Source organism: Eretmochelys imbricata, chromosome 2, assembly GCF_965152235.1.
Source record: "Eretmochelys imbricata isolate rEreImb1 chromosome 2, rEreImb1.hap1, whole genome shotgun sequence".
Lineage (NCBI taxonomy): Eukaryota > Metazoa > Chordata > Testudines > Cheloniidae > Eretmochelys > Eretmochelys imbricata.
Window position 1 is genome coordinate 180,028,936 of NC_135573.1, and position 25,929 is coordinate 180,054,864.

The 25,929-nt window shown below is 40.6% G+C and overlaps 1 protein-coding gene across 3 annotated transcripts in view; it reads left to right on the plus strand.

Annotated features, from left to right (window-relative positions):
* Nucleotides 1-25,929, plus strand: part of AOAH (acyloxyacyl hydrolase) — a 119,094-nt gene that overhangs the window by 49,639 nt on the left and 43,526 nt on the right. For all 3 annotated transcript variants that reach the window (XM_077809231.1, XM_077809233.1, XM_077809232.1), the window contains exons 7-13: nucleotides 6,272-6,342; nucleotides 8,060-8,120; nucleotides 8,604-8,674; nucleotides 10,792-10,840; nucleotides 11,723-11,771; nucleotides 12,985-13,079; nucleotides 24,830-24,921. In XM_077809231.1, coding sequence (XP_077665357.1) covers nucleotides 6,272-6,342; nucleotides 8,060-8,120; nucleotides 8,604-8,674; nucleotides 10,792-10,840; nucleotides 11,723-11,771; nucleotides 12,985-13,079; nucleotides 24,830-24,921 — 488 coding nt within the window. The remainder of the gene's footprint in view (nucleotides 1-6,271; nucleotides 6,343-8,059; nucleotides 8,121-8,603; nucleotides 8,675-10,791; nucleotides 10,841-11,722; nucleotides 11,772-12,984; nucleotides 13,080-24,829; nucleotides 24,922-25,929) is intronic.

A 25,929-nucleotide genomic window follows, 5' to 3' on the forward strand; every position in this document is an offset into this window, starting at 1 on the left:
CTGCCTTTCTGGTCACAGGCTTACAACAGTGTTGCAAAATATGCAATCTTGGCTGGCAAAGCCAGACTCTTAGTAGATGGAAGGAAAAAGGAGAGGGAAAGGAATGAGAAGAAATAAGGTGGGGAAGGAAAAGCACACACTGAGGAGAATCATAGAATATCAGGGTTGGAAGGGACCTCAGGAGGTCATCTAGTCCAACCCCCTGCTCAAAGCAGGACCAATCCCCAACTAAATCATCCCAGCAAGGGCTTTGTCAAGCCTGACCTTAAAAATATCTAAGGAAGGAGATTCCACCACCTCCCTAGGTAACACATTCCAGTGTTTCACCACCCTCCTAGTGAAAAAGTCTTTCCTAATATCCAACCTAAACCTCCCCCACTACAACTTGAGACCATTACTCCTTGTTCTGTCATCAGCTGCCACTGAGAACAGTCTAGATCCATCATCTTTGGAACCCCCTTTCAGGTAGTTGAAAGCAGCTATCAAATCCCCCCTCATTCTTCTTTTCTGGAAACTAAACAATCCCAGTTCCCTCAGCCTCTCCTCAGAAGTCATGTGTTCCAGTCCCCTAATCATTTTTGTTGCCCTCCGCTGGACGTTTTCCAATTTTTCCACATCCTTCTTGTAGTGTGGGGCCGAAAACTGGACACAGTACTCCAGATGAGGCCTCACCAATGTCGAATAGAGGGGAACGATCACGTCCCTCAATCTGCTAGCAATGCCTCTATGTATACATCCCAAAATGTCATTGGCCTTCTTGGCAACAAGGGCACACTGCTGACTCATATCCAGCTTCTTGTCCACTGTAACCCCTAGGTCCTTTTCTGCAGAACTGCTGCCTAGCCATTCGGTCCCTAGTCTGTAGCGGTGCATAAAGGGAGTCAAAAAGTCTCACATCCCAGGTGGTTGTCAGGATTTAGCTGCAGACAGTGGAGGTGCTGATGTCATCTGGGTCCCTCTCTCTGGCCTAGTCTGGTCAGCACATGTCTCAGGATTAGGAAGAAGACAGCCCAATGGTGACTGGATTCCAGGAGACAGTGGTGGTGGAGCCATGATGGTAAAGCTTGCTCCTGCTGGTTCGCCCATCTCCCAGTCAGTAGCTGTTAATGGGCAAATTCTTCTTCCTTTCCTCACAAAATCATCTTTTCTTTTAAGGGTGCCAAGAGGGAATGATGGACAGAACAGTTCACCCTCTCATTTTGTTCACCAATTAAGCCTAATTTCTGACACACCAATTTTGGTCCATTGATTTTTCGGTCCCATGTCTCTTTGTTTCCATGAGTTATACCAGTTGGCCTTTTTGTTTGAATTCATTCATTCTTTCTGTCTCCTGTTTGGACCTTTTCCCATCAACATTTTGGTGTTATAGGTTATTGTGACATTTTATGAATATTCACTCACTTTCACAGTTGAGCTCACAATTAGGGTAAATTTATAGGCTCATTTATCACAACAGGGCTAGGCAGATGATGGCCCTGAGACAGGATGAACAATCCTTCAGTTATTCCTCAAAATACTAGTTCTCCCATTCACTGTTCAATGAATAATGGGCATGAATTGTTTAAGACAGACAAACTACATGGTCCCAAATCAAAACTGCATAAAAATAAATTGGTTAGGTCCATCCTGTAGTTAATCCTAGCATACTGCTAGCAATTACCTCACAGCTATCCTTATTGAAACATATTTTAAAGCTACACATTAATTAAAATTAATATAATTTCCAAGGGTTTAATGATCTTTTTTGACTCTCCATACAAAAAAGTGCCACCATACACTTTCAGTCTGATCGAGTTTTATTTTAGATTAAGGGTAACAACGAAGAAGAAAACAAAAGGTAAGATCACTCTTCAGAGAGCACAGTGTGTGTACGTGTGTGGTCTCTGTAAAATGCTGCATTGAGTGTGCTTCCCAAAATGGCAGTTGACCCAGCAGATAGGGAGAAAATTGCCTGACCGACTCAAAAATGTCTGAATAGAAGATCATTTCAAATCATACCCTGTTTCTTTAAGCACAGCCCTGTATAGAGAGCAGGGGGAGCAGCGTTGCCCCAAAGGGAGCCAGAGAGAGTTCCAATGTGTGCACAGGGTGTGTGTAGGCTGTAGGATGGTGCAGTCTGCTCCCCTCAGTTCACCAACCCTGTACTGTGGGCCAGTGTGTGGATGTTGGGGTTGGGATTGTGGGGGTTTAGCTATCTTCTTCTACCCGCTTGGGACACAGAGATGAAAGTATCCCTGCAGTCCCCTGAGTGAAATACTGCATTTGTTAGCTGGCCTGCACGTGTGCTACGCAAGGGGAGGAGACCTACTGTGTACACATAGAAGGACTAGCTATAATCTCTTTCTTGTGTCTTCAAAGTCTTCAATGCAACCATCACCTCAGCTGCTTCTGCCCAAGCTGGGATGTCTGCTGTGTATGTGAAATCTTTGAAGTTAATGTGGCCTCGATCTGAAGCTGTTTTAAAATGAGAAACCGAAGGGAGGGGAGGAAAGTTTCTGTTCTACTTACAGCTATGTTTGGACTTAAATTTGACTGTAATATATCTAAAGCACCAGATTGTCTTTCCAAAGAGGCTTCAGATGTGGCTGTGTTAACATCAAAGGCTTTTGCACACTGCAGAACATTGTGACTTAGGGCTTGTTTACACTGGCGCTTTACAGCGCTGCAACTTTCTCCCTCAGGGGTGTGAAAAAACACACCTTCCCCCCCGAGCGCTGCAAGTTTCAGCACCGTAAAGCGCCAGCGTAGACTGTGCCCTGTGCTGGTAGCCACGCCCCCAGTGCTGGTAGCCACGCCCCTCGTGGAGGTGGGTTTTTTAAGAGCGCTGTGCCATGACTACACAAGCCACGTTAAAGTGCTGCTGTTGCCAGCATAGACTAGCCCTTAGGCTGAAACTGAAAAGCTGACAGCTTGAGTGAAGCTTAAGGTGCTAAAAAATATTTTACAATCTCTCCTGTTGCTTTTGTATTCCTCATTTGGATTAGATTTACATGGCGGGGGGAGTCATTTAAAAAGTCAGATATATTTGTGCAAATTATATTTTTACAAAACTAACTACAGCATATACACACCTCCAAAGTTGTTTAAAACAATTACACAAGCTAGTTGGGGTGTGTGTTGGGTGTGTGTATAGCATGTTAAAGTATCCCTTTATTGTGTGATATTTACACCTATTCATAGATTCCAAGCCCAGAAAGGACTATCTGTGATAAGCTAGTCTGACCTCCTGCATAACACATGCCAGAGTACTTCTCTGAAATAATTCCTCGAGCATATCTTTTAGAAAAACATCCAATTTTGATTTAAAAATTGTCAGTGAGGGTGAATCTACCATGATCTTGGTAAATTGTTCCAATGGTTAATTACCCTCACTTAAAAATTTACACCCTATGTCCATTCTGAATTTATCTCGCTTCAATTTCCTGACATTTGGATTGTGCTGAAGAGCCTATTATTAAATATTTATTCCACATGTGGATACTTAGACTGTGATCAAGTCACCCAGTAACCTTCTCTTTGTTAAATAGAGAAGCTCTTTGAGTCTATCACTATCAGGCCTGTTTTCTAATACTTTAGTCATTTTCGTGGCTCTTCTCTGAACCCTCTCCAATTAGCACCTTGAATTGTTGGCACCAGAACTGGACATTGTATTCCAGCAGTGCCATCAGTGTCACACCAGTGCCAAAAATAGAAGTAAAGTAACCTCTCTATCCCTACTCAAGATAGACCCCTGTTTATGCATCCCAAAATGCATTAGCTCTTATGGTCACAGCATCACGTTGGGAGCTCATATTCAGCTGATTATCCACCACAACCCCTAAGTCTTTCTCTGAGTCATTACTTTCTCTATTAGCTTTCTTCCCGTCCTCTGGAACTTCCCCAGTGCTGCAAAACTTATTGAAAAACACCATTAATGATTCAGCCAGCTCTATTAAAACTCTTGCATCCAAGTTATCTGGACTTACTGATTTTAAAATGTCTAACTTTAGCAGCTTCTGTTGAACATCCCACAGAGATGCTAGTGGGATTGAAAGAGTGCTATCACCATCTGATGAGACTGTCTGTTTTTTCTCCAAATATAGAACAGAAATATTTTATGAACACTTCTGCTATTTCTGCATTATTATTGATAATTCTACCATTTCCATCTAGTAATGGACCAATACCATTGTCAGGAGTCTTTTTATTTCTCATATATTTAAAAAACTCATTCTTGTTGTCCTTAGCTCTGCTGGCCATAGATTTCTCCTTGTGTCCCTTATCAATTTTCTACAATTCCTAATTTCTGATTTATATTCATTACTATCAACTTCCCCTTTCTTCCATTTGAGATATAAATAGATAGATAGAAGGTGCCCCGAAGGCCACAATCCCACATTTGAGAATGATATAAATAGATGCCTTCACTTCCCCTCTATACCAGATTGTTGTGTTTTTTTAACCAGCACAGCCTTCTTCATCAAATGTGAGATTGTGGCTTTTGGGGCATCTAGTAAAGTGTTCTTAAATAATTCCCAATTATCCAGTTATCTTCCTCCTACCCAATTTGGCTCATAATTGTTTTCAGATTTGTGAAATTAGTCCTATTAAAGCATCAAGTATATATATTACTGATCTGAACTTTATTCTGCTTGGACATTGTAAATGTAACCAAGTCCTGATAACTTGTACCTAAGCTACCATTAAGTTTTAGTTCTGTGATCAGTTTTTCTTTGACTGTTAGGACAGATCTAATAAAGCATTCCCCTGTGTTGGCTGCAACACTTTTGGAGTTAGGAAATTGTCATCTATAATCAGAAATTACAAGGATGTTTTAGTTCTGGCAGTTCCCTTTTTGTCTACTTAGTTCTCCTTAAATAAGTTATAACCATTGATTTTAACATCCCAATAGTGCGAATCATCCCACCAGGTTTCAGTAATACCAACTAGATTGAATTATGCTCATAAATAAACTATTCCAATTTCTCTCGTTTGTAACCCAGGCTCCTAGCATTGATGTATAGTCAATTCAAGAATTTCTTGAATATCAGATACTGATGGTAGCTGGCCACTCAATATGCACCCAAGACATGTGGTTAACTTCTAATCATGTGTTGTTGCCTGAGCAAATCTGCTTCCTTCCACCCTAATCCCTGCCACCGGGGGCATGTTGAGTCCTAAACACAGCAGAACTGGTGCATTGGTACAGTATTGGGAGTTAGGATGCAGGGAGCCCACACAGGAGGTCTGAGTCTTCTTGCTTGCTGCAGAGCACAGCACCATGGGAGCTAAAATAGAGAGTGGGGTTAAAGTGGGGTGAGACTGGTGGATCTGTGACTGTGATTGCCATGCTGACCAATATTGTTTCTTTGTACTCCCCCATCTGTCTGTCTGTCCATCTGTTGTACCTTGTTTTATACTTAGATTGTAAACTCTTTGGTGCAGTGACTGTTTTTGTGTTCTGTGTTTATACAGTGCCTAACACAAGGGGGATCCTAGTCCATGACTAGGGCTCCTAGGTACTATAGTATTGAACATAATAATAGTAATCCTCCGTGGCCTGAGGAAAAGATGCTGTTCAAGCTGTTCATGCGTACACCCTACAAACCTCCTTAGCCCACAGCCCAGTTACTCAGGCTGTGCACTGACAAAAGAATTTTTAGCCCTTCATATTTATAGTCCATTTGAACATATGGTAGGTCATACTAGCCACATGTGCATTAAATTAATGCCCCATTTACATTATGTGAGCATTTCTTTAACATAAGCATGTACCAGTAAGTGCTACTTTGTTCTGGGATATTAGGATTACTCTGTATCCTCCACATTTGGTTTGTCACCAATGAAGGTCATGTATTGTAAAAAGGATTTACCTTGGAGCATAATTTTCTACAGGCGGTAAACATGGCCCTGCCTGGGGTTTTCTAAGTAGGAATCCCATTAAAAACCAATGGATGTACTATGTACACATCCAGCTCCTTAAATTATCCTCCTTTTTAACCTGAGCCTGCATCCCTTGCTCACCCAAAACGCCCATTGAGCATTCAGGAACAAGATTTATGTTCAATGAACACTTCCACAATTCCTGGTAAGTATCATTGTCACTTTTTCTGTTCTCTTGCAAGATGCAGATGGTTTATAAAACGTTGACTTTATTAAAGTGAAGAATCCCAGTAAATGACCATTTTCCCCCAGGAAATTGTTCATCCCCTTTAATTATGTGACAAACATTACACAAGCAGGTGGAAAGTATGTGAGCTATATGAACTAATGCACTGTTCTCTTTTCCTAGAAAAACACAGCCGGTTTTTCAAGTATATGTGCACTTCCCCTTCTGGTCAAGCTGTGTGAGAAGATTAAATAGTATGTATGATATTTCCAGTCCTTAATAAGAGAAATTGTAATATCTGGGGCACTTGTTCCTTTTTATAAATAAAAAAAACAACAACTTCAGATTTAAAAGGGCTTTGTACTCCTCCTAAAGATGACAACATTGTTTTCCATCAGAAACATTCTTTAGAAAGAACAGCAGTTAAGGTACATTTTGCTCCTAGAAGAAGATGCTGGAAATGAATTTGAATATTTTTAATATTGAAAACAAAAGTATAATGACAGTGGTGATAGGAGGACATGTAGGCCCTGTCCCAAACTGGGGGTAACTTGGCGTCTTCCCACCCAGAGATTCCATGTCTGCAAGCCAGGTTATCATCTAGTACCACTTTTCCTCTCAGATTTCCTGTCTCCAAGAGACTTGTCAATATTGGTCACTCACCCAGTTATTGTGCTTCCTGTCCCACTGGAGAGAAACATGCTGTCCTTTGATCACAGCAAGTAGCATCTGTATAATTCTAAAAGGCACAAGATAAGAAGTGCACAGGGGAAATGCTCAATTACACACATATTAAAGCTCACGTCTCAATAAAGGAATGTAGGACTGGGCATCAAATGGGCTACTGTTTTCAGAGAGCATCTGTTGGAGCAGAGAATTTATGGGTTGGAGGAGGAACACATGAAGCATATCTAGTAAGGGATAGGAACACATGAAGCATTTTTAGAATGACCCTATTTCCCAGCCCAATTAGTTCAGTAAAATTCCACTCTCGTGAGTGAACCTCAAATATCAATAGTAGGAGTTGGGGTAATCTGTGCAGAAAATTTCTAGAGAGACTGTAAAATCCATTAAGTCAAGGCTAGAAGTATTATGAGCAGGGAGACTAGAAGATTTAGCTCCGTGAGTCAGATAGTGGTAGTGGGAGCCAAAATGTACATACATACACACTATAAAATATAGGCCAGATCAACGATGTTCAATTCCCTCCCCCGCAATATGTGGCAGAATATGTTTTCCTCTTCGAACTTGTTCTGGATCTGTGCCATTTCCTTTCAACTAACACTAATCACAGAGACTGAACTAGCCTAAAGCAGGCAGTACTTTCAAAGCACTGAGTGCACAAAGAACCAGGGTGACAAGTACAAATACAGATGTGCATAACATATCTCCATTGGTTCTCAGTGCCTGATGCTAATGTAATTTGAAACCACCTAGCCCAGGAGCACCAGCTTAGTTTATTTACCCTGATTCAGCAGCTCTCATGTGTCCAAGAGGTTGGAAACTCTTTGAAGGTCATATGCTTAGCCTCCCAAGGAGAGGATTCTTAGCATGTCATTCCAAGAACACTACCTGCTAAGCAATACATGAGAGTGCTTGTTTCACCACTGAAGACAGCTGCTGATCTGCTTTCCCTAGCCAAGGACAGATGTCATAATGTGTGGAAGAACTACAGGATCCATGGGGTTCAGTATGCTGTCACTTTACATAATTCAGAAAGTATTAGGCTAATTTTACTAGAGATTTGATTTGATATTTTATTTTAGGAATTTAGTGCTAGATTCTGCTGTTATGCAGGTGTAACTCCATTGAACGGAGAACAGAGAGACTGAAATCAGTACTCTGAAATGCAGATCCTTGTGCTTGAACATGGAGTGAGAAATTAATAATATATTAACAAAGAGCGTGTATATTTTCATCTCTGTATTGTATTTTCGTTTCTGAAACAAAGTATTGTGGTGTTTTTTACAGTGTCATAAAAAATAAGTTACCTTATGAAGACTTTGATGGAGATAAATTTAGTGATTTCCCAGTAAGTAAAGCTTCTCTTTTGGTGGGATAATCCCCTATTGACAAGAATCTCTCTGAAGTTCCTGCTAGCTTCTACAAAACTTTTTTCTTTCATGGGAGAGCACAGGAGTCGAGTGAGAGCAGTTTTTATTATAGAAGGTAATATTCTTTTGGGGGAAAGGGAAAGAAATCACTCATTTATGCCATTTTTGGAGATAGCTGCATTGTCTGCAGAAGCAAACTGCTCTGCCACTGAGTAGTATGTTTATTGAATTAATAGATGGTGAAGCAAAGCCATTTAAAAAAATTAAAATTGGCAGCTTGTCTTATTTCTGCATCAAAATTAGCACAGTGTCATGTATTAAAGCTTAGTGTTGGGAATTTGGAATAAAACCCATTTACTAGGCTTTATTCCTGCACCTTGAGTTACACTGTCATTTTAGATATTTGAAATTAAAAAAGAAAGAATAACAAGAACATCCTATTTGTGCCTCTCGTCTTTTAGACATTGAGGGGATATCACTGGAGAGGCAGAGACTGCAATGAACGAAAAGCGTTAGTGTACCCTGGTAGACGGTAATTCTGTTAATTATTTTTAGATACTCATGTTAAAAATAAATATGTTACAATGTTTGGTCAAATCTTGAAAGTGTATGCATTATTATTATTATTATTTATTATTTATTTTATTACTATTATCATCATGATCATCTATTAATTTGTATTCTGATAGAGCCTAGATGACCCAATCAAGATGAGACATAATGGTGGTAGGTGCTGTACAGACACACAGAGCTTACAGTCTAAATAGGAAAGACAGACAGAGGATGAGAGGGGAGGGCAAAGAGAAGCACAGAAAGGTGAACTGATCTTAATCAGTGTTATATAGCAAGTAGGTGGCAGAGCCAGGAATAGATCCCAGTTTCTTGAGTCCTAATGTAGTAGGCTACACTGCTTCTCATCACTTCCTCTCAGACTTCACTGGTGGTTGCAGGTACTCTGCACCACTGCAGAGTAGGCCCTTTTGACCCTTTTTGATCTTCAAAGCTAGCTCCTATTTACTCATTATTCACTAGAAGCTGAATATACTTATATGCTGGTACAGAAAGTATTACAGAAGAGCAATGGAAACAACATACAGTAGGGCATATTAATACCTTGATGCAAGGAGGAAACACATACACACACTGTGCCATGTTCTGCCCTCAGATGCACATTCAGGGTTCCCGCTGAAATGGGCCTCCTGAAGCAGAAACAGAAATGGGGCTACTGAAAGAAGAAATGGTCCAATATCATGTGTGTTTGGGAGTCATATACAACCCTCTATCCACATGTGCAGCTCCTACTGAAGTGGGTGGAAATTCCACATATAGATGACTGGTTAGATACAGGGCCAGATTCCAGTCTCACTAACATTGCCATAAATTCAGTGTAAGTGATATTTTATCCTATATTAGGTAAATAACTCCCAGTAGCATCAGTGGGACTTATATGCACATGCTGAGTGGAGAACTATGTGCCTCTGACAAAGGCCCTCTCTGCCCCTTACTTTACCCCATGCTACAAAATCATTTAAAAAAAGGTTTCTGCTCACATGATTGTGCCACCAAGCATCAACAGGGCATAGTTCAGAACTATTTTTAAAACCTTGTAGTAGCCAAGTCCTGAATAGTTTAAAAATACAGGCTTAGCAGAATTATGTTCCACTCACACTGAGCAGCACAACTGTGTTAGCAGAAACAATCTTCTAAAACCACAGTGAACACAGGAGAAACTTTAGATAGGGCCACAATGTAAAGTGAGCACGAGCCAGTTGTACTACATGATGGGCCTGATCCAAAGCTTGCTGAAGTCAAAGCCCTCAATGATATTTGATGAGATCTGAAATAGTGGTGAACTAGGAGGGAAAAGGGTAGGTGGAGACTGCAAGCACTTGTGCTATGTCTACACTGGAGCTGGAGGGGTAATTTTCAGCTCAGGTAGACTTGTCATATTTCTGGGCAAGATAGCCACAGTAAAATAACAGTGTAGTGACCGTGTCCATGGGCATCAGAATGGGCTAGCCACTCCAAATATGTACCTACAGTTTCAGATGGGATTGTACTTGGGGCAGCTAAAAGCACTGGAATAAATTGCCTAGAGAGGTTGTGAAATCGCCATCGTTGAAGATTTTTAAGAGCAGGTTAGACAAACACCTGTTAAGAATGCTCTAGATAATACTTCGTAATCCTGTCATGAGTGCAGGGGACTGGACTAGACCTCTCGAGGTCCCTTTCAGTTCTTTGATCTTGGTGCCCATGCAGCTGGAGCTACGCAGCTATTTTTACCATTGTACTGTGGGTATCGCTACCCAAGCTGGAAATGCCCCCTCCAGCTCCATGGTAGACGTACCCTGGGTTAGAATTACTCAGCACTTTGCAGAATTGGGCTCTAAATCACCAATGTATTTTGGGGGGAATGTCACTTCTCTTAAATTCTGAAAAGAAAAACTTATATACAAGTTGAAATTTCTAATTATTTCCTTTAAAATGCTGACTGTTTGATGACCTCCAAGAAGCACATGGTCTGACATTATGCTCTTATAGAATATGGACCAAGGAGGCTGGTTTCCTTGAAAAGCACAAAGCATTTTACCGTTAACCTTATTTTATTATTTTTTTAATGCCATATCTCTTTTTGTAATTCTATATTAGCCCAGATAACTGGGATGTGGAAAGAGATTCTAACTGTAACGGTATATGGGTAAGTAAATGATGTTAAATCTTGAAATTTCTTCCTGATTCCCCCTCCTTTCTCTTCTTCTTCCCTTCCATCCATCCATCCCGCTATTTTGCAATTAGTCTGTAAGTGTTTAGACTATTTTCATTTGCATACCAGATTGTGATATCGGAAGTAATACCACTGAAGTCACTGGGTCTACTTGCAGAATATCCTTGTGAATAAAGGACACCACTGTGGGTGGGTGGGTGTAGAGAGACATCCAGAACATTCTGAAACATGACCCTTAGTCAGGAAACCTCACCATACTTCAGGTTTGTAACAATAAAACCCAAATATGCAAGTGTTTCCCAGTCTGGTGTTTTGTTTTGAGGTGTTGTGGGGGTGGTTGTTTTGCCAAAGTTTGAGGCACCTTATGAAGGTCTGTGAGTGCAATGTCCAAAAGAGAATTCACGGAAGTTATAATAGTGCTTCCACAGGCTTAGCTGGAGACCATTGGGAAATTAAATTATCTACTGGCGAATATGGAAAAAATATCACTTTTATTCGTGCCGCATTTGCAAGAGACATCAAATCCAGTGTAAATCAAAACAGCATGACATTTGCGATCTCTCAAACATTATGCTATTTTAATTTACATTGGATTTAAACCAAACCCCAGTGACATAGCAAGAACTTTAAACTTCCTTATGATCTCTATTTAAAAAAAAAGGGAATTCCCAGACAAAAAAATTTAGTTATAAGAGAGTTAAGGTCATGAATAAACATCCACGGAATTAAAAAACAACGTTATTATGATGTGAAGTTCTGAAAAGCCAATAATCCAAATGATAGTCTTATTATTTGATTTGTGCTGTCACTTTCCAGGTATCAAATAGACTTCTCTTCCCTTTTCTCCTCTAACAGGGTGCAGATCCAAAAGATGGAATTCCGTATGAGAAAAAATTCTGTAAAGGTAAATCATTAAATGTAATACATGGCTAATGCAATATTTATGTTACATATGTTTTTATACAAATAGTCATGGTCATTGTAAATCCAGAGAAAAGATAACAGATTTCACAGCTTCTTTATAATGACAAAAATGGCAAATTCACTCTTTGCTTTAATGTGAGGAGAAAACTCAAAGGGCATGTGCTGTTATAATATCAATATAAATTTAGAAAAATGATTTAAAAAGTGACTTTAGAGTTGAAAGATACCCAGCTGAGAGAATTGGAATTTGATTTTTTTATTCATAGACCAGGTACAGCGAAGGCAGCAGCAGAAGAGACCTCTTCATCCTGCCAATGTGCCTCAAGCTGAACTTGTAGGGACTCCCTCTAGGAGTGAGAGGACAGTTTAGTTTCTATGCAAATCCAGTCCATCACTCTGTTGGAAATGCCAATAATGGTGCCAGTTGTAGTGATGATATTTTTCCTGGTATGGCTATCTATTCACTAGGAAATGGACTGACATTAACAACTCAGGCCATAGATAGATAGATATAGATACACCAGTATTATAATATGCTAATATTAAGAAACCATAATAACAACTTTCAAACCTACATTGACTCACACTAAATTAGTGACTTAAAGGTGAAAAGCTCCTCTGCAAAGCCCTTTGTCATTTTAGACGGAAAGTACCACCCGAGTGCTAAGTAACATCAATTATTAAAAAGCCAGATTATTCCAATGAAATTACCTTGAGAGCCCCTGACTCACAAATCTACTCTTAATATGAGTCATTACCAATTCCCTGAGTATTCTGATTTCCCTAAATGTTTGATTTTAAGTATTTTTAATAAATATTCCATAGGTAGAAAAAATGAATGTTAGCTTCACAGCAGAGCCTGTGTTAAAATAACAATGTGAATAAAATCTTAAGGGATTCTTTCTCATTAAGCAAGAAGTTCTCTCTCTTATTCATACAGCATGCCTACTTGTTTTTCTTAGATTGTTGGCACATCTGTTTAGGCAGGCTTTTGGTGCAGATGGAGTGAAAATCTCCCATTCTAGGATCTGAAATGAACACATTTCAAACACAAATACTGGCCAATGCCCTACTTCCATTTTACACACTGAATCTACCAGTGCCATGTCTTTTTTATCTTAATCTTGTTGTTTTTTATACGGAGATTCGAGGCCAAGGGCATTTTAAAACTATTAATGAAATGTACTTATTAGATGCAGAGTCCAAGGGGATCATTCTGTTGGGAGATTCAGCTGGAGCTCATTTTCACATCCCTCCTGAATGGATGACAGCAGCACAGATGTCTCTGGTAAGGAATTCTGTTCTGATCCTTGAAGCAGCGCCAGCCTCGGATTGATATTTGCCTTCTCTCCTATTATACAGGGTGCCAAAAGAGAACAGGTGCAAAATGCCCTTTGTTTTGGAAATCCATCACATTTTTGGAGGAAATCTCCATTGGAATGAATTCTGGAGAGACTTAGGAAGAGGAAACATCCCAATCTATGCCAAAACACTGCCAAGGGGTTCTTTTAAAAAAAAACAAAAAACAAAAACCCACCAAATTTATAAGATAAAGATAAAGGGGAAAATTCTTTGCTGCCATGACTTCTTTGACATGAGTGGAGTTAGGTCAGCAAAGAATTTGGCTCCAAAGTTCCACTATTGCACGGGAGATAGAACCCAAGACGTTTGGCTTTATAAACGCAAGCCTTGAACAAAAGGAGAATGTCATTTTGCTATCAGTGGGCCCAGTTTTGGAATCCTTTCCTACATTAAAAACTATTTACATAAGCAGACTCAATGAAGTCAGTAGGACTCATTACACTAGTCTTAAAGGAAAGAGATTGTCCAGGGTACTCTATCAGTAGCATAATGATGGCTCTTCATTTGCTTCATATCTCAGCATGAGCTCCATGATTTTCAAATGAAAAAAAAGCCTGAATGTAAATTATGCTAAGGATGCAGATATTGCAGTGCCATTCACTGAGGTGGAATAAAAAGGCAAGGGGAGTAAGTCACTTTAAAAATTCCCACTTGTTGGTGAAGGGGAATCCTCCAAGATGCCCCATTCCTCCTCTTTATTCTTCCCCGAACAGGGTCCCTTGTGTTGTACAGACTTGACCCTCTACTTGAGAAGAGCTGTATATTAATCCCTCTGGAGTATATCGGCACTGCACTTGGGTCAGTAGCAGAGGGATTGCTCAGAAGTGACACAAGTTAGCCAAAGAGACTGAATTTTTCTGTAGCTTGCTAAACTCACACTGGCCCCAGAGGAAGAGGAACATGGAAAATGTGCCATTTTTAAAGAAAATATTCAGTCCCAATAATTGCCGCATTACTGGAGGCATGCAAATTTCTATCAGAATTGTATGCATTTTTCATCTTTCATTTGCAAAGCCAAACTGATTTAAATTTTCTAGATTAGCAGTTGTTTTTCTTCATTAGTAGTTTGAGAGATGATTATAGGAATGACATTGATGACAGAGCTGATGATGGAACATAACAAATTAGTGGTAATGATAATTGAGATAATCTTGTCTAATAAATATAGTGATAATAGTGATGATGATGATGATGACGACGATGACAATAACAATACAATAACAAAATGATGCATTCAAGCTACAGTTTTAGACTGTCAGCATTTCTATTACAAATCACTGATGTTCAGACTTCAGAACTTTTCTAGAAACAATTTCTCTAGGTTGAAACTTGGCCCCATAACCTTTCATACTCTTATTTTCTGTACGAAATGCAACAAAAATTGGTTTACAGCATCTGTTTTAAGATGTGTCAGGCTTACCCAGTTTCTTGTTAGCATAGGTTTAACCCTCGCATAGTTCAGATTAATCCAATACCTTCTTCTGATTTAAAAAACTACTTGTTGGAGGATTGGATGCAGGGGTGGATTAAAGCTAGCTGAGCCTCAGAGGCACTAAAATTGTGGGGCTTCCTCAAAATTTCAGTCTTTCCTAGAGAGAGGTTCCAGCCATCTCATTCCTGAAACAGACATTCCCCCCCCACCCCGTCTCTTACCAGCCCGGATGACGCAATCCCTATCAGGCTCTTCCTCTTAGTCTTCCCAAACCCTGAAAGATTCATTAACTTTCTTCCTACTCAAGTAGTGCAGTCCCATCCAGTCCAGCCCATCACGGACTGACTGGTTCTTGCCTTGTGCCCAGGCAAAGCAGGTCTGCTCCCACCAGAATCAAACGGATTCCCTTGTACCTTCTGTTTCATCCCTGTCAGTCTCTCCCTCTCTCTGGTGCCAGTGGCGTGCCCTTCCCCTCGTTTCTCAGACAGTTGCCAGCCAGTCTACACTCTTCCTAGCTCGGTAACATGCCTCAGTTGCCCAGGTGCGACCAGTGTCCCCACAATTCCGTGTCTCTCCGCTCATTTGCTAGTCATGACTTGAGGGACTGAAGGGAGGGGCCTGCTGCATCCATAGTGGGTGGCGTCATATGTACCTGCTAATATGGCTGCATGTCCTACCTCTTCTTAGTTAGGAGGCACTCTGCCTGCTGCTTTCCCTTCCTCCCCTATTCCCTTGGGTCACAAAGTGGCCTCTGTGAATGATTTGTATTAGGGAGCTGAATGCCTCTTGTTCTCATGCCCTCCGCTGGTGCTAATGTTAGTCTCCTGGGAGCAGGCAGCAGCTGGCAGCAACCCACTGTGAGGTGCACCTCGTACTGTTGTTGTCGTGCTCTAGTCTGACCCAGTATTGCTTTCTGATTTTGGCTGGGCATTGGCCTTCGCTGAGTACTGGGCTTACAACTCAATGATTCACACTTAAATCCTCCCCTGACTAGATGGGTCAGGGGGTTGATAACGGGATATAGAAGCTTTCACTTCTAAATCAGTGGTTTGAATATAGTCCAGCTGGGCTGGGATTGAATGTTGTTACTGTCTGATAGCTGTTCAGTGGCCAGTATATGAAATGAACTGATCTTCTCAATGCAGCACCTGGTAGACAAAAACCCCCAGCAGAACCCCCATTGACAGGCTCATTAGAGAGCTCCAGGACAGAATGCACATGGAGATTGTGCTGTCCTTTTATTTCTAGAAGTGGTGTCTCTCAGTCAGGTTTAAGGCGCATCAACAGGAGAGTGGTGACAAATAGAAGACTTTGTGTTTGTCCAGCTGACACCTTTCATGAGCACTATATTCATTTGCCATATTATCTTTTTAAAAGGAGAACGTATGTGATCATTGAATGGTGGAATTTGAAAGAAATTCTTGTGTAAAAATATTAAACCTCAGACGCAGACACCATGCGTAATGCATAGGGATAGAACCTAAGACCTTCAACAGACAAAACGTGGGAGCAGCCCCATTAGCTGGCAGTGTGAGCCGGTCACTAGACCATGACTTCTTCATATGCTATCCCTTGTTTTTAGGCTTGTGTGTCCTTTTGTTGGTACCAGTATCCAAGCTCTCCAATCAAACTTTTAAAAGTTTGAACATGCTGATTTGTACACATAGAACTTGATTCTCTGTTGCCCTGCACCTCATGCAGTTATTTATGCCAGTGCAAAATGAGTGTAAAATTCTACCATTCTGCCTTGGTATGATTTTATACTCACTTTCCCTCATGTTGCACAGGTATAATGGCTCCATGAGACTCAGGATAACAGAATCAAATTATTTTTTACTGTGCACTACGCAAACTCTCCTACCAACCTGTGAAAATAGGACAGTTAAACATTAATGTAGAATTATATGGAACATGGAGTGCTAAAAGTAGTTAAACATCTTTGCTCAAACAGTTGCAGTAATTACATTTGATTTGATTTGTAGTTCATCATGGGAATGAACATTGTAGTCTAGTGGTCTGAGCACAGGATTGAGAGCAGTGAATCCCTGAGGGCTAATCCTGTCTCTGACACTGATTCTCTTATTCTCATCTAATTTCTGTGTCTCACTGTTTCCATCTGTAAAATGGGGGTAACAACAATTTTCCTACCTTGCAAGGGGGTTGTGAATATTAATTGTTTCTCAAGCACTTTGAAGATATATAGTGCTAAATATTATTGTTAAATATACTTCATGTACTTGTTTAAATACAATTCTAGTTGAATATGAATTTGTACAGGAAAATTGTTAATTTTTCTTTCATTTAAAGATACTAGTTTTTGGTTAGGCAGAGAGTGTAGATGAAAGCCAAAGAGCAACGTCTCTTATCACTTGACCACTTCGTTTGTGAAAAGATTTACTACACTGCATGTGAGTTTTTTCTGACAACATAAATGAGTGGTTAAATTGGGGTGAATTTTGGTGCATGGGAAAAGGAAAGGCTATTAGCATTACCTTGAGCCAATGCCAGTGAGTTCAAGTAGTGCACATCTTTACCTACTGGGCTTTGTTGGCCTGCTTAAAATTTAACTTAAAAGTTCCCTGCTCTTCCAATTCTAAGCCTTTCTAGAGCAGGAATTGCTAATCACAAATGTGGTTTTGGGTTGTGAACACAGAGAGAGTAGGGTAGTCACATCCAAAATCATCCTTAATTGAGACTACAGCAAGAACATGAATTTAGGCCTCCAGTGGGGAAAAGATTAGTGCATTAACCTACTGCACCACTTAGCTCCCCATGTCACATAGCTACTGTTAATTTATTACAATACACTTTACTTTGATTCCTCCAACCCTCCTGTGAATAAATACTTGGATAAGTGAGTTACTGACCAGTTTTTCCCAGCATTCATTGCCTCCCAAAATGACTCAAAGATGAAAGTTCAAAAAGGAAATGTTTTTTCTGGAGTATTTAAATCTTGTGGAGAGTAGGAAATGAATATGCTGCCTTTTCAGATTTATTAAAGGGTGAAGTTTACAGTCTACAGCAATTCCATGCACCCTTCAGTTCATCAGCACCACACTGCGGAAGACTATTAACTGCTGTTTGAAAGCGAATTAGATTAGGCAAGAATTTTCCAGGAGAGACTTTGGGAGTTTAGTAAAGAGACTCTGAGGAATGTCTTTTGTGATTTGTTATGCTGGCTGTTCCTGCTCTGCCATGCAGTGGAAGTCAGGTTGAACCAGGGGAGGATTATAGAATAAGTGATCAATCTCCTTACTTAAGAAGTCTCAGGTTATCATTTTGGATAATTTAGCAATCATCAGTATAAATGAGACCCAGACTTTCAAATGTGGGTGATTAAATTTAGTTAGATAAATCTATATTTAGGCACTTACAGAAGAGATCTGATTTTTTTATTCAGAGGTGTTGAGCATCCACAGCCTCACCAAGTTCCATGCAAACGGCGGGTTACTCCACGCCTCTGATAAATCATCCCATGGATGTCTAAATATGGATTTTAGATACCTACAATCAGGCATCCCATGTTCAAAATTTTGGCCCAGTAAAATGAAAGTCAGGACAGACACTTACACTCTCTGGCCCATATCATGCCTTTCCACAGGAAAATTCCCAGAACTGAGTGCAGGTGGCAAAAAATCTGTAGGGATTTCACTGTATTATGTGGTAGGAAGGGATAGTGGTTTGAAAACTACAAGCAGATGGGAGTATCACCTCTTCTGCTCCAGTCCTCAGATGACCAAATGTCCACAGGTGTGACGTTGTCTCATTAAAATATAATCATGCAAAGCATTATTGCTACCACTGCTATATAATTGCAGCAAATCTTACACAAAATATAATCCATGGCCAGAAAAGGTTAAGCAGCTTGCAGGCTGGATGACCTAGAGCCAACCTTTAAAGTCATGTTAGAAAGGTATGCAAATGGTAATTAGGGCCATTCATGGTTGATAGGCTAGAACTTTGAAATGCAAACCTATATTGTTAGAAATTAGAAGTGATACTAATTGTGTGCATCATAAATGCTAGCCATGTAAACCAGTGGTTCTCAAAGCTGGTCCTCCGCTTGTTCAGGGAAAGCCCCGGAGCACCAGACTGGTTTGTTTACCTGCCGCATCTGCAGGTTCAGCCGAACGCAGCTCCCACTGGCCACAGTTCGCCGCTCCAGGCCAATGGGTGCCGCGGGAAGTGGGGCGGGCCAAGGGACGTGCTGGCCTCCCTTCCCGCAGCCCCCATTGGCTTGGAGCTGCGAACTGTGGCCAGTGGGAACTGCAATCGGCCGAACCTGCGGACGCAGCAGGTAAACAAACCAGTCGAGCGCGCCAGGGGCTTTCCCTGAACAAGCGGCTGACCGGCTTTGAGAACCACTGATGTAAACAAACAGTTCCTGTTTGTCATTATAGCTACTAAGTCAGAGATCAAAAGGGAATATTAACATTTAGATTAATCTTGCGTGAAATAATGTTATTGTCTATATGTCTCTTTAAAGTTTGTGATAAACTGCCAAATGGATAAATTGTCCTATGTTAATTTGTGTAACTAATTACTGGTGGTGTTCAGGAAACAGAAGATTACATCAAAAGCCTATTGTTTACCCAGGACTCTATGGTCAAGTGGAGGCTAGAAAATTGTGTAAAAGACAGTTGGGTCCCGATCCTGATATCTTAGATTTGCTTAAGCTTCATCAGGGGAAGCTTAAGCCACAAGATGAGATCCCAGTTAAACTGGTACAGCCTGAATATGATATTGGACAATGGGCTATAACCTAGGAACTAAATTCTAAAGGAACTCTTTGCAGCTACAAAGCTCACCATCTCTGCAATGAATCTGAACCTCAAGAATTGAACTCATGTCTGTATGTATATTAATCTTTTAACCATACTGTCTCCCTTTTCTTTCTTAATAAATTTTAGTTTAGATAGTAAGAATTGGCTGTAGCATGTATTTGGGTAAGATCTGGAATATTCATTAACCTGGGAGGTCATGCGGTCCGATCCTTTGGGATTGGTAGAACCTCTTCTTTTATATGATGAAATAAGATTTTCGGAAATCTTCATCATATTTGACTTGGGTACCTGGATGAAGACCTGAGGCTGGCTTTCTTCAGTGAAACTGTGTTGTTGGCTTCTGGGCAACCAGTGAGGTAATAAAAAAAGCTGTTTTATGGTGGCTTGGTAAATCTAAGTCTTGGAATATCCACCAGCTTTTGTGGGGATTGTCTGCCCCATTCTTTGCAGTTCACCTTAACTGAGTAACCTCAGCTGGCCCTAGGGTGCCCAGATGTCCCGATTTTATAGGGATAGTCCTGATTTGGGGGGTTTTTTCTTATATAGGCACCTATTACCCCCCTCCCCATCCTGATTTTTTACACTTGCTGTCTGGTCACCCTAGCTGGCCCCCACTGGGGTCCTGGTCACAACAGGTAAAACCTGTCTATCCTGAGACAGTCACGGAACATTAAGGCTTCCACTATTCTCTCTTGGTCCATTGACCTAAAACCCCCTCACCAAATGCCTGCTCTGAGGGATTTGAATACAAGGAGCAACAATATATAAGAATTGATGCTGAGAGTATTAGTGAGTAAGTCTTCATGTGTTTTGCAGCAGATGAGTGGCTCTGTGCCTTATCAGTAGGGCCCCACCAAATTCACGACCATGAAAAACGCATCAGAGACCATGAAATCTGGTCTTCCCCCATGAAATTTGGTCTTTTGTGTGCTTTTACTCTTTACTATACAGATTTCATGGGGGAGACCAGTGTTTTTCGAACTGGGGGGCCTGACCCAAAAGGGAGTTGCAGGGGGTCACAAGGTTATTTTAGGGGGTCCTGGTATCGCTACCCTTATTTCTGCATTGCCTTCAGAGCTGGGCGGCCGGAGAGCAGCGGCTGTTGGCCAGGCACCCAGCTTTGAAGGCAGCTCCCCGCCAGCAGCAGTGCAGAAGTAAGGGTGGCAGTACCATCCCATGCCATCCTTACTTCTACATGAAGGCAGAGCCGCTACTTTCCAGCTGCCCAGCTCCGAAGGCAGCGCCACCACCAGAAACAGTGCAGAAGTAAGGGTAGCAGTACCGCAATCCCCACCTACAATAACCTTGCGACCCCCCCCACAACTCCTTTTCGAGTCAGGACCCCTACAATTACAACACCATGAAATTTCAAATTGAAATAGCTGAAATCATGAAATTTATAATTTTTTAAATCCTATGACTGTGAAATTGACCAAAATGGACTGTGAATTTGGTAGGGCCCTAATTATCAGTCCAGACACACCACCCTTAAATCACCAGAGCCTCAAACATACAGAGATCACATGGAAGATCTTTGACAGGGCAAGGAAGGTTGATACAACTCAGGTTCAGCTTCACTCCCATCAGTGGGTCTAGGGTCTAGCATATTTTGTGCTGTATTAATTCTCCCCCTCTCCCCAGCATAGAAACATTCAGCATGGGTGATCTGTCTCTTGGACATTGAAATACAAAGTTTATCACACAGAGATATATGTCTTAATAGGGGTTAACCAAAGTGGAAAAGTACTGTAGATTTTTTTATGTGGAGGGCTTTTCTGAACAACTCGTGTTTAAAAAAAGACTCTCATGTCTAGCAAAGGATATTGCCCTCCGGCTGCTCTGGCCATCTGCTTAGAATTGACTTACAAAATGTAGCACTTTCCTATTATAATGTGTCTAGGATAGGAGATTACCTCTAAATCTCATTTGAAAGGTGATTTTTTGAAGGTAAAGGCTCTATACCGTCCTGTTCTAAAATGCTGGTGACACTCCTTCTAGGAAGTTGAATTTTAGATAAATGTTCCTGAACTCAGTAGGTTTTGATTTCATGCTGTAGCAAGAGCAAAATAAATCCTTAATCTAGCTGTGATGCAATAAATATCTGTTTACCCAAGAGCAGAGTGGTTCTGGTCTTTAAATGAAATAGTTGGTTCATATTCATGTCTCATCTCCCTTCAAGCAAGAAATATTTTCCTCACTTTTTAGATGCATAGCTCATGAAGAAAGCATAGTCTGAAAACTGTGCACTACAGGCTTGCTCCTGCACCACTGAAGTTAATGGGAATCTGGCCATTTCAATGGGAGCTGGATCAGGCGCTGTGATTGCTGAAATTCAATATTTCGGTACAGAACCATCCATGCTTTAGCTTCAATCTCATCTCCTGCAAAGTTCATGCTATTTTCTGTTAGCAAACATTTTGGTCCTCAGGATACTGTTTTACTGAGAAATTGGATTTTTATTTTGCTAATTTTAAACGTGCAGTGTTGCAAATTAGGAATGTTAAAGAAGTAAAGAAAGAGGGTCTGCAGTTTTAATAATTACTTATTTATGCTGTTAGAAAAGAAACACAGCCTGAGATTTTCAAAGCTGCCATGGGGACTTGGACACCTAGTTCCCATTAAAATGAAGGAAGCAATTCCCATTAAATTGAATGGGAACTGTGTATCCCAGACCAAATCCCTTAAGTGGCTTTGGAAATCTCAGTCATCATGTTTAGTATGTTAAATGGTTTTGTAGATGGGGGAACTTTTCATAGGCTCAGATGAGGATTAGGTGCCCAACTCCCTTTTGTAAAATATTCCCCTACAGTGAGGGGAAGGTTCTTTGGTTCAGGCTCACTTGATTTCAGCATAGCTTCGTAACTGTACACACAATTACCCATTGTTTTGACTGCCCTATATGGTAGAATTGTGACTCTTCAAGCTAGCACATGATTTCCAAACCAGGCGAGGCTATAGTCTAGTATACTCGTCTAAGACATCGCCAGAAAATGATTCCTAGGCTAGAATACTGCTTCATAACTAGACTTAGCTGGAATAACATTTGATGCTAGAATACAGTTTCAAAACTAGGTTGGAACATCCTTCTCATAATTTTCTGCTAAAGACTGGTTCCTATGGTGCAACATCATTTCCAAACCAGGATAGTCTAGAATATGGGATTTAAACTAGGCCATGCTTGGATACCATTCTAATGTAGAACTCAGCTAGGGCCCCCTTCTAGACTGGGACATGTTTGCATGGTAGTTTAAGCTAGAATTATCTTTTTAGGTTACAACATGCTTTCTAAACGACATCCCTGTAGAGCTTGAGGGCCAGATTTTTAAAGGCATTTAGGCACCTAAAGATGCAGATAGGCCCTAGGCACTTTTGAAAATCCTGCTAGGCACCAGTCTGCATCTTCCCATGCTTAAATATCTTTAAAAGTCTGGACTTAAGTACTTTGATGGATCAGGGTCTCTGCTAAACTGGAATACAGTTTTAGGTTGGAACATAGTTCTAAGCTAATACATGGTTTCCAAGTCAGTTTCAACATGGCTAGGTGCTGGCTATACTATATTTAACCTAAATTAGCCTGAGAACCGGTTTAAAATCATACTATAAAACTTGTTCCCTGACAACAGTTCCCAGCCCCCCAAGTGTTGGCAGGGCCTAAAGAAAGAAGTGGCTTTAGATGCTTTTGTTTTAAAATACATTTCATCATCTTTTTTAAGCCTTACATGTGTATTCTGTAATTGATAAGGGATCTTAAACATTATTTTATATTTACTGATTTTATTTTAAACATTTCACTTCCTCTCTTATAATAAACATATTTTGGGCCAAAATTTCAAAAGTGACCAGCCAAATTGTGTGCTTAAACTCCTTCTCTTGTGCAGAGTACTTGTGCATCTTCAGTAAGTGCCTCTTGCACACACAAATATAGAATTGGAAGCAGACAGATTTGAAAATTGTCCCCAGTGTTTTTCTTAAGAGTGAGATGAAGGGTTATCAAGCCAGAACTGTTTTCACCTTGGTAGCTAAAGCAGATTTACTGTAAGTAGGTCAAATATGATGTGACTTGCAGTCTCCCCTTCCCCCATCCCCGCCTCTAAGAATCAAAACCTGTAAGGATTGCAGCATTTAGCTCTTCTATTGTTCATTGTTCACCTCTGGAAAGAATTATCCACATGCTGGTTGTGTATAGTTGTGGGGGTTTTTAGAAAAACACAATTGCTTAAAAAGAAAATGAAGTCAATAAATTAAATGCATTACAGCAGCATGTAGGTTTCCTTACTTTATGCTTTGACCTTCCTTTGTTTATAAACAGTTTTTCATCAACGGTTTTTCAGCATGAGCACAAAGGACTTGTGCATTTGTCTCTGAAAGTGTACCTCAGATTGCTAAAAGCTGAACATTTACTCTGTCTTCTCACAAGGATGAGATGGGGTGATTTCTCCAGGCTATTTTTCTTCCCTTTTGTGATTTTTTTTAACGCTTTCACAGATCGAAATGGAAAAGAATAGAGTGCCATTTATTGAATGTACAATAGAGCTTTCATCCCCATAGTGTCTTTCATAGAAACTGTATTCTAAAACGTATTACAGAGATAAATAAGAGCAGAGGCTAGGAAAACATAAAGGCTGTATCTGTTTTCATGAAAGTTCTTACTAGCAGCTCTTCCTGCTGCTAGGAGGGTTTATACCCTGCTCCCCGCTCTCCTTCCATTCATGTGCCCTCCCCGACTCCCTTCCCCATCCCTGGATTCTCCCCTGTAGCAGAGGGATCCCCAGTCACATCTGTCTTGCCATGGGGATGATTCCTTCCAAACTCTGTGAATAAAAAAATAAAAATAAAAATGTCTGTGGTAAAACCTGGAGGAGATTGACTGAGGCCCAGGAAACCCAGATTCACTTTGTGAAGTTTCTAAAACGGCATGTGTTTGCACCCTACCCTTCCCACAGATCCTAGGGATCAGGGAGAAAAGAAGGCTTCAGCCCTGAGGTGCATGATCCCTTAGGTAGTTATGCCTGGCATCCCATCTCCCCCATAGCATGGGCCCTTAGGAACCTTGCAGCCATTGGCTCCTTTGCCCACAGACAAAGGGTCCATGAGATGGGTGCAGAAGTTAATGCTGCAAGCCGATATCTACCATTCCAGTGGTGCTGTAAGTATTGTATAGGCTGTAGTTTGTGAAGCACTGTGGGGTCCTTCAGAATCACAGTTGATATTACAATGTATGCATTTAAAATGTTTCTACTAGTCTGAAAGCGTTTATTGGTTCTACTCTTATTCTCCATGTTAGGGATAGGAAATATCTCCGAAATAAGTAGCAACTTTTTAAGTGTAACCACTATATAAATATACTGTATTATCCCTAATTGGCTGATGCTCCAAACTGAGAATGTTGGTTTGATTCTGTGGGTGGGATTTTATTTGGGAAAGCAAAACCATCTTAATTGCTTTTAAATTTCCTTTCAGAAATCATTTTCTGATCTCCCAGTGGCTCTTACCAATGAGCTTGACTGGCCCCATTTCTCAGGGACCACTGGATTTCTGAACTCCACAATTGGGTAAGTTCATAGAAGGACTAAGCCAAGTTTCAGCAAGCCTTGATGGGGAAAAAAGAAAAGAAAAGAAAGACAGGGGAGGAGAAACCAAGCAAAGATGATGGGAGAAAAATCCAATGTTTGAATGGAAAAATAAAAGTGCTGGCATGCTCTGCCTCTGCTCTTCCTAAAATCATGCTTGTCTCAAAGATTTTCCCCCACGCTCTCTCTCCTCTCAAACATTTTCACTAATGTGTGGGCTCCCAGACCTGCCTCACCTACTCCTTCAACTTTGCTTGCCCTCTGTGCAGTCTCTAGAGATGGTCAACATAATTTATTTGGAAAAAAAAAAAGATTAAATTTTCCTTTTTTCAAAACCAGAAACTTTAACATAAAGCTCTTGGTATACTGCCCGTCCCCAAAATTTAATTCCAAACATTTTAAATGTGGATTTGTTTGGATTTGTACTTTTTCCCCTTCCTATTTCCTTTTTTTGCCACTGAATGAATGATGTCTGCATTTTTAGCGAGTGTTTCACTTTTTCATTTTTCTTTTCCCCTTTTTCCACTCTGCAACTTTTGCAAGTCCTCACCTTTGAAAAAGTTACAGTGAAAAAGGAAAATGAAACACTAACCCTGCCGCTCTGTAACTTTTACAAAGTTGGAGATGTTTGGAAAAGTAGAGAACTAAAAGAGAAAATGAAAAAGTGGGGATGTGGGGGAGAGAAGCCCTTGACCTAATTCACTTTATTGCACTGAATGGCAAAAAGTTGAGGAATGGGGGCAACAAGAGGAAGAAAGGAAGGAAAATGCAAATGTTTTAGAAAAAGTATTTCACAAAAAATTAATAAATGCAAATGAAAAATTGCTCCATTTTGATGCCAGTGAAATGGAAACAATTTCAAATCGTCAACATTTTTCCTGAAATTTTTTCCATTTTTTGACCCGCTCGAATAGGCTAAGTGGTATGGAGTGCAGAGGGGATAACGTTATGGACACAGAGCAGCTCCACTAATGCTTCATGCCCTAGAGC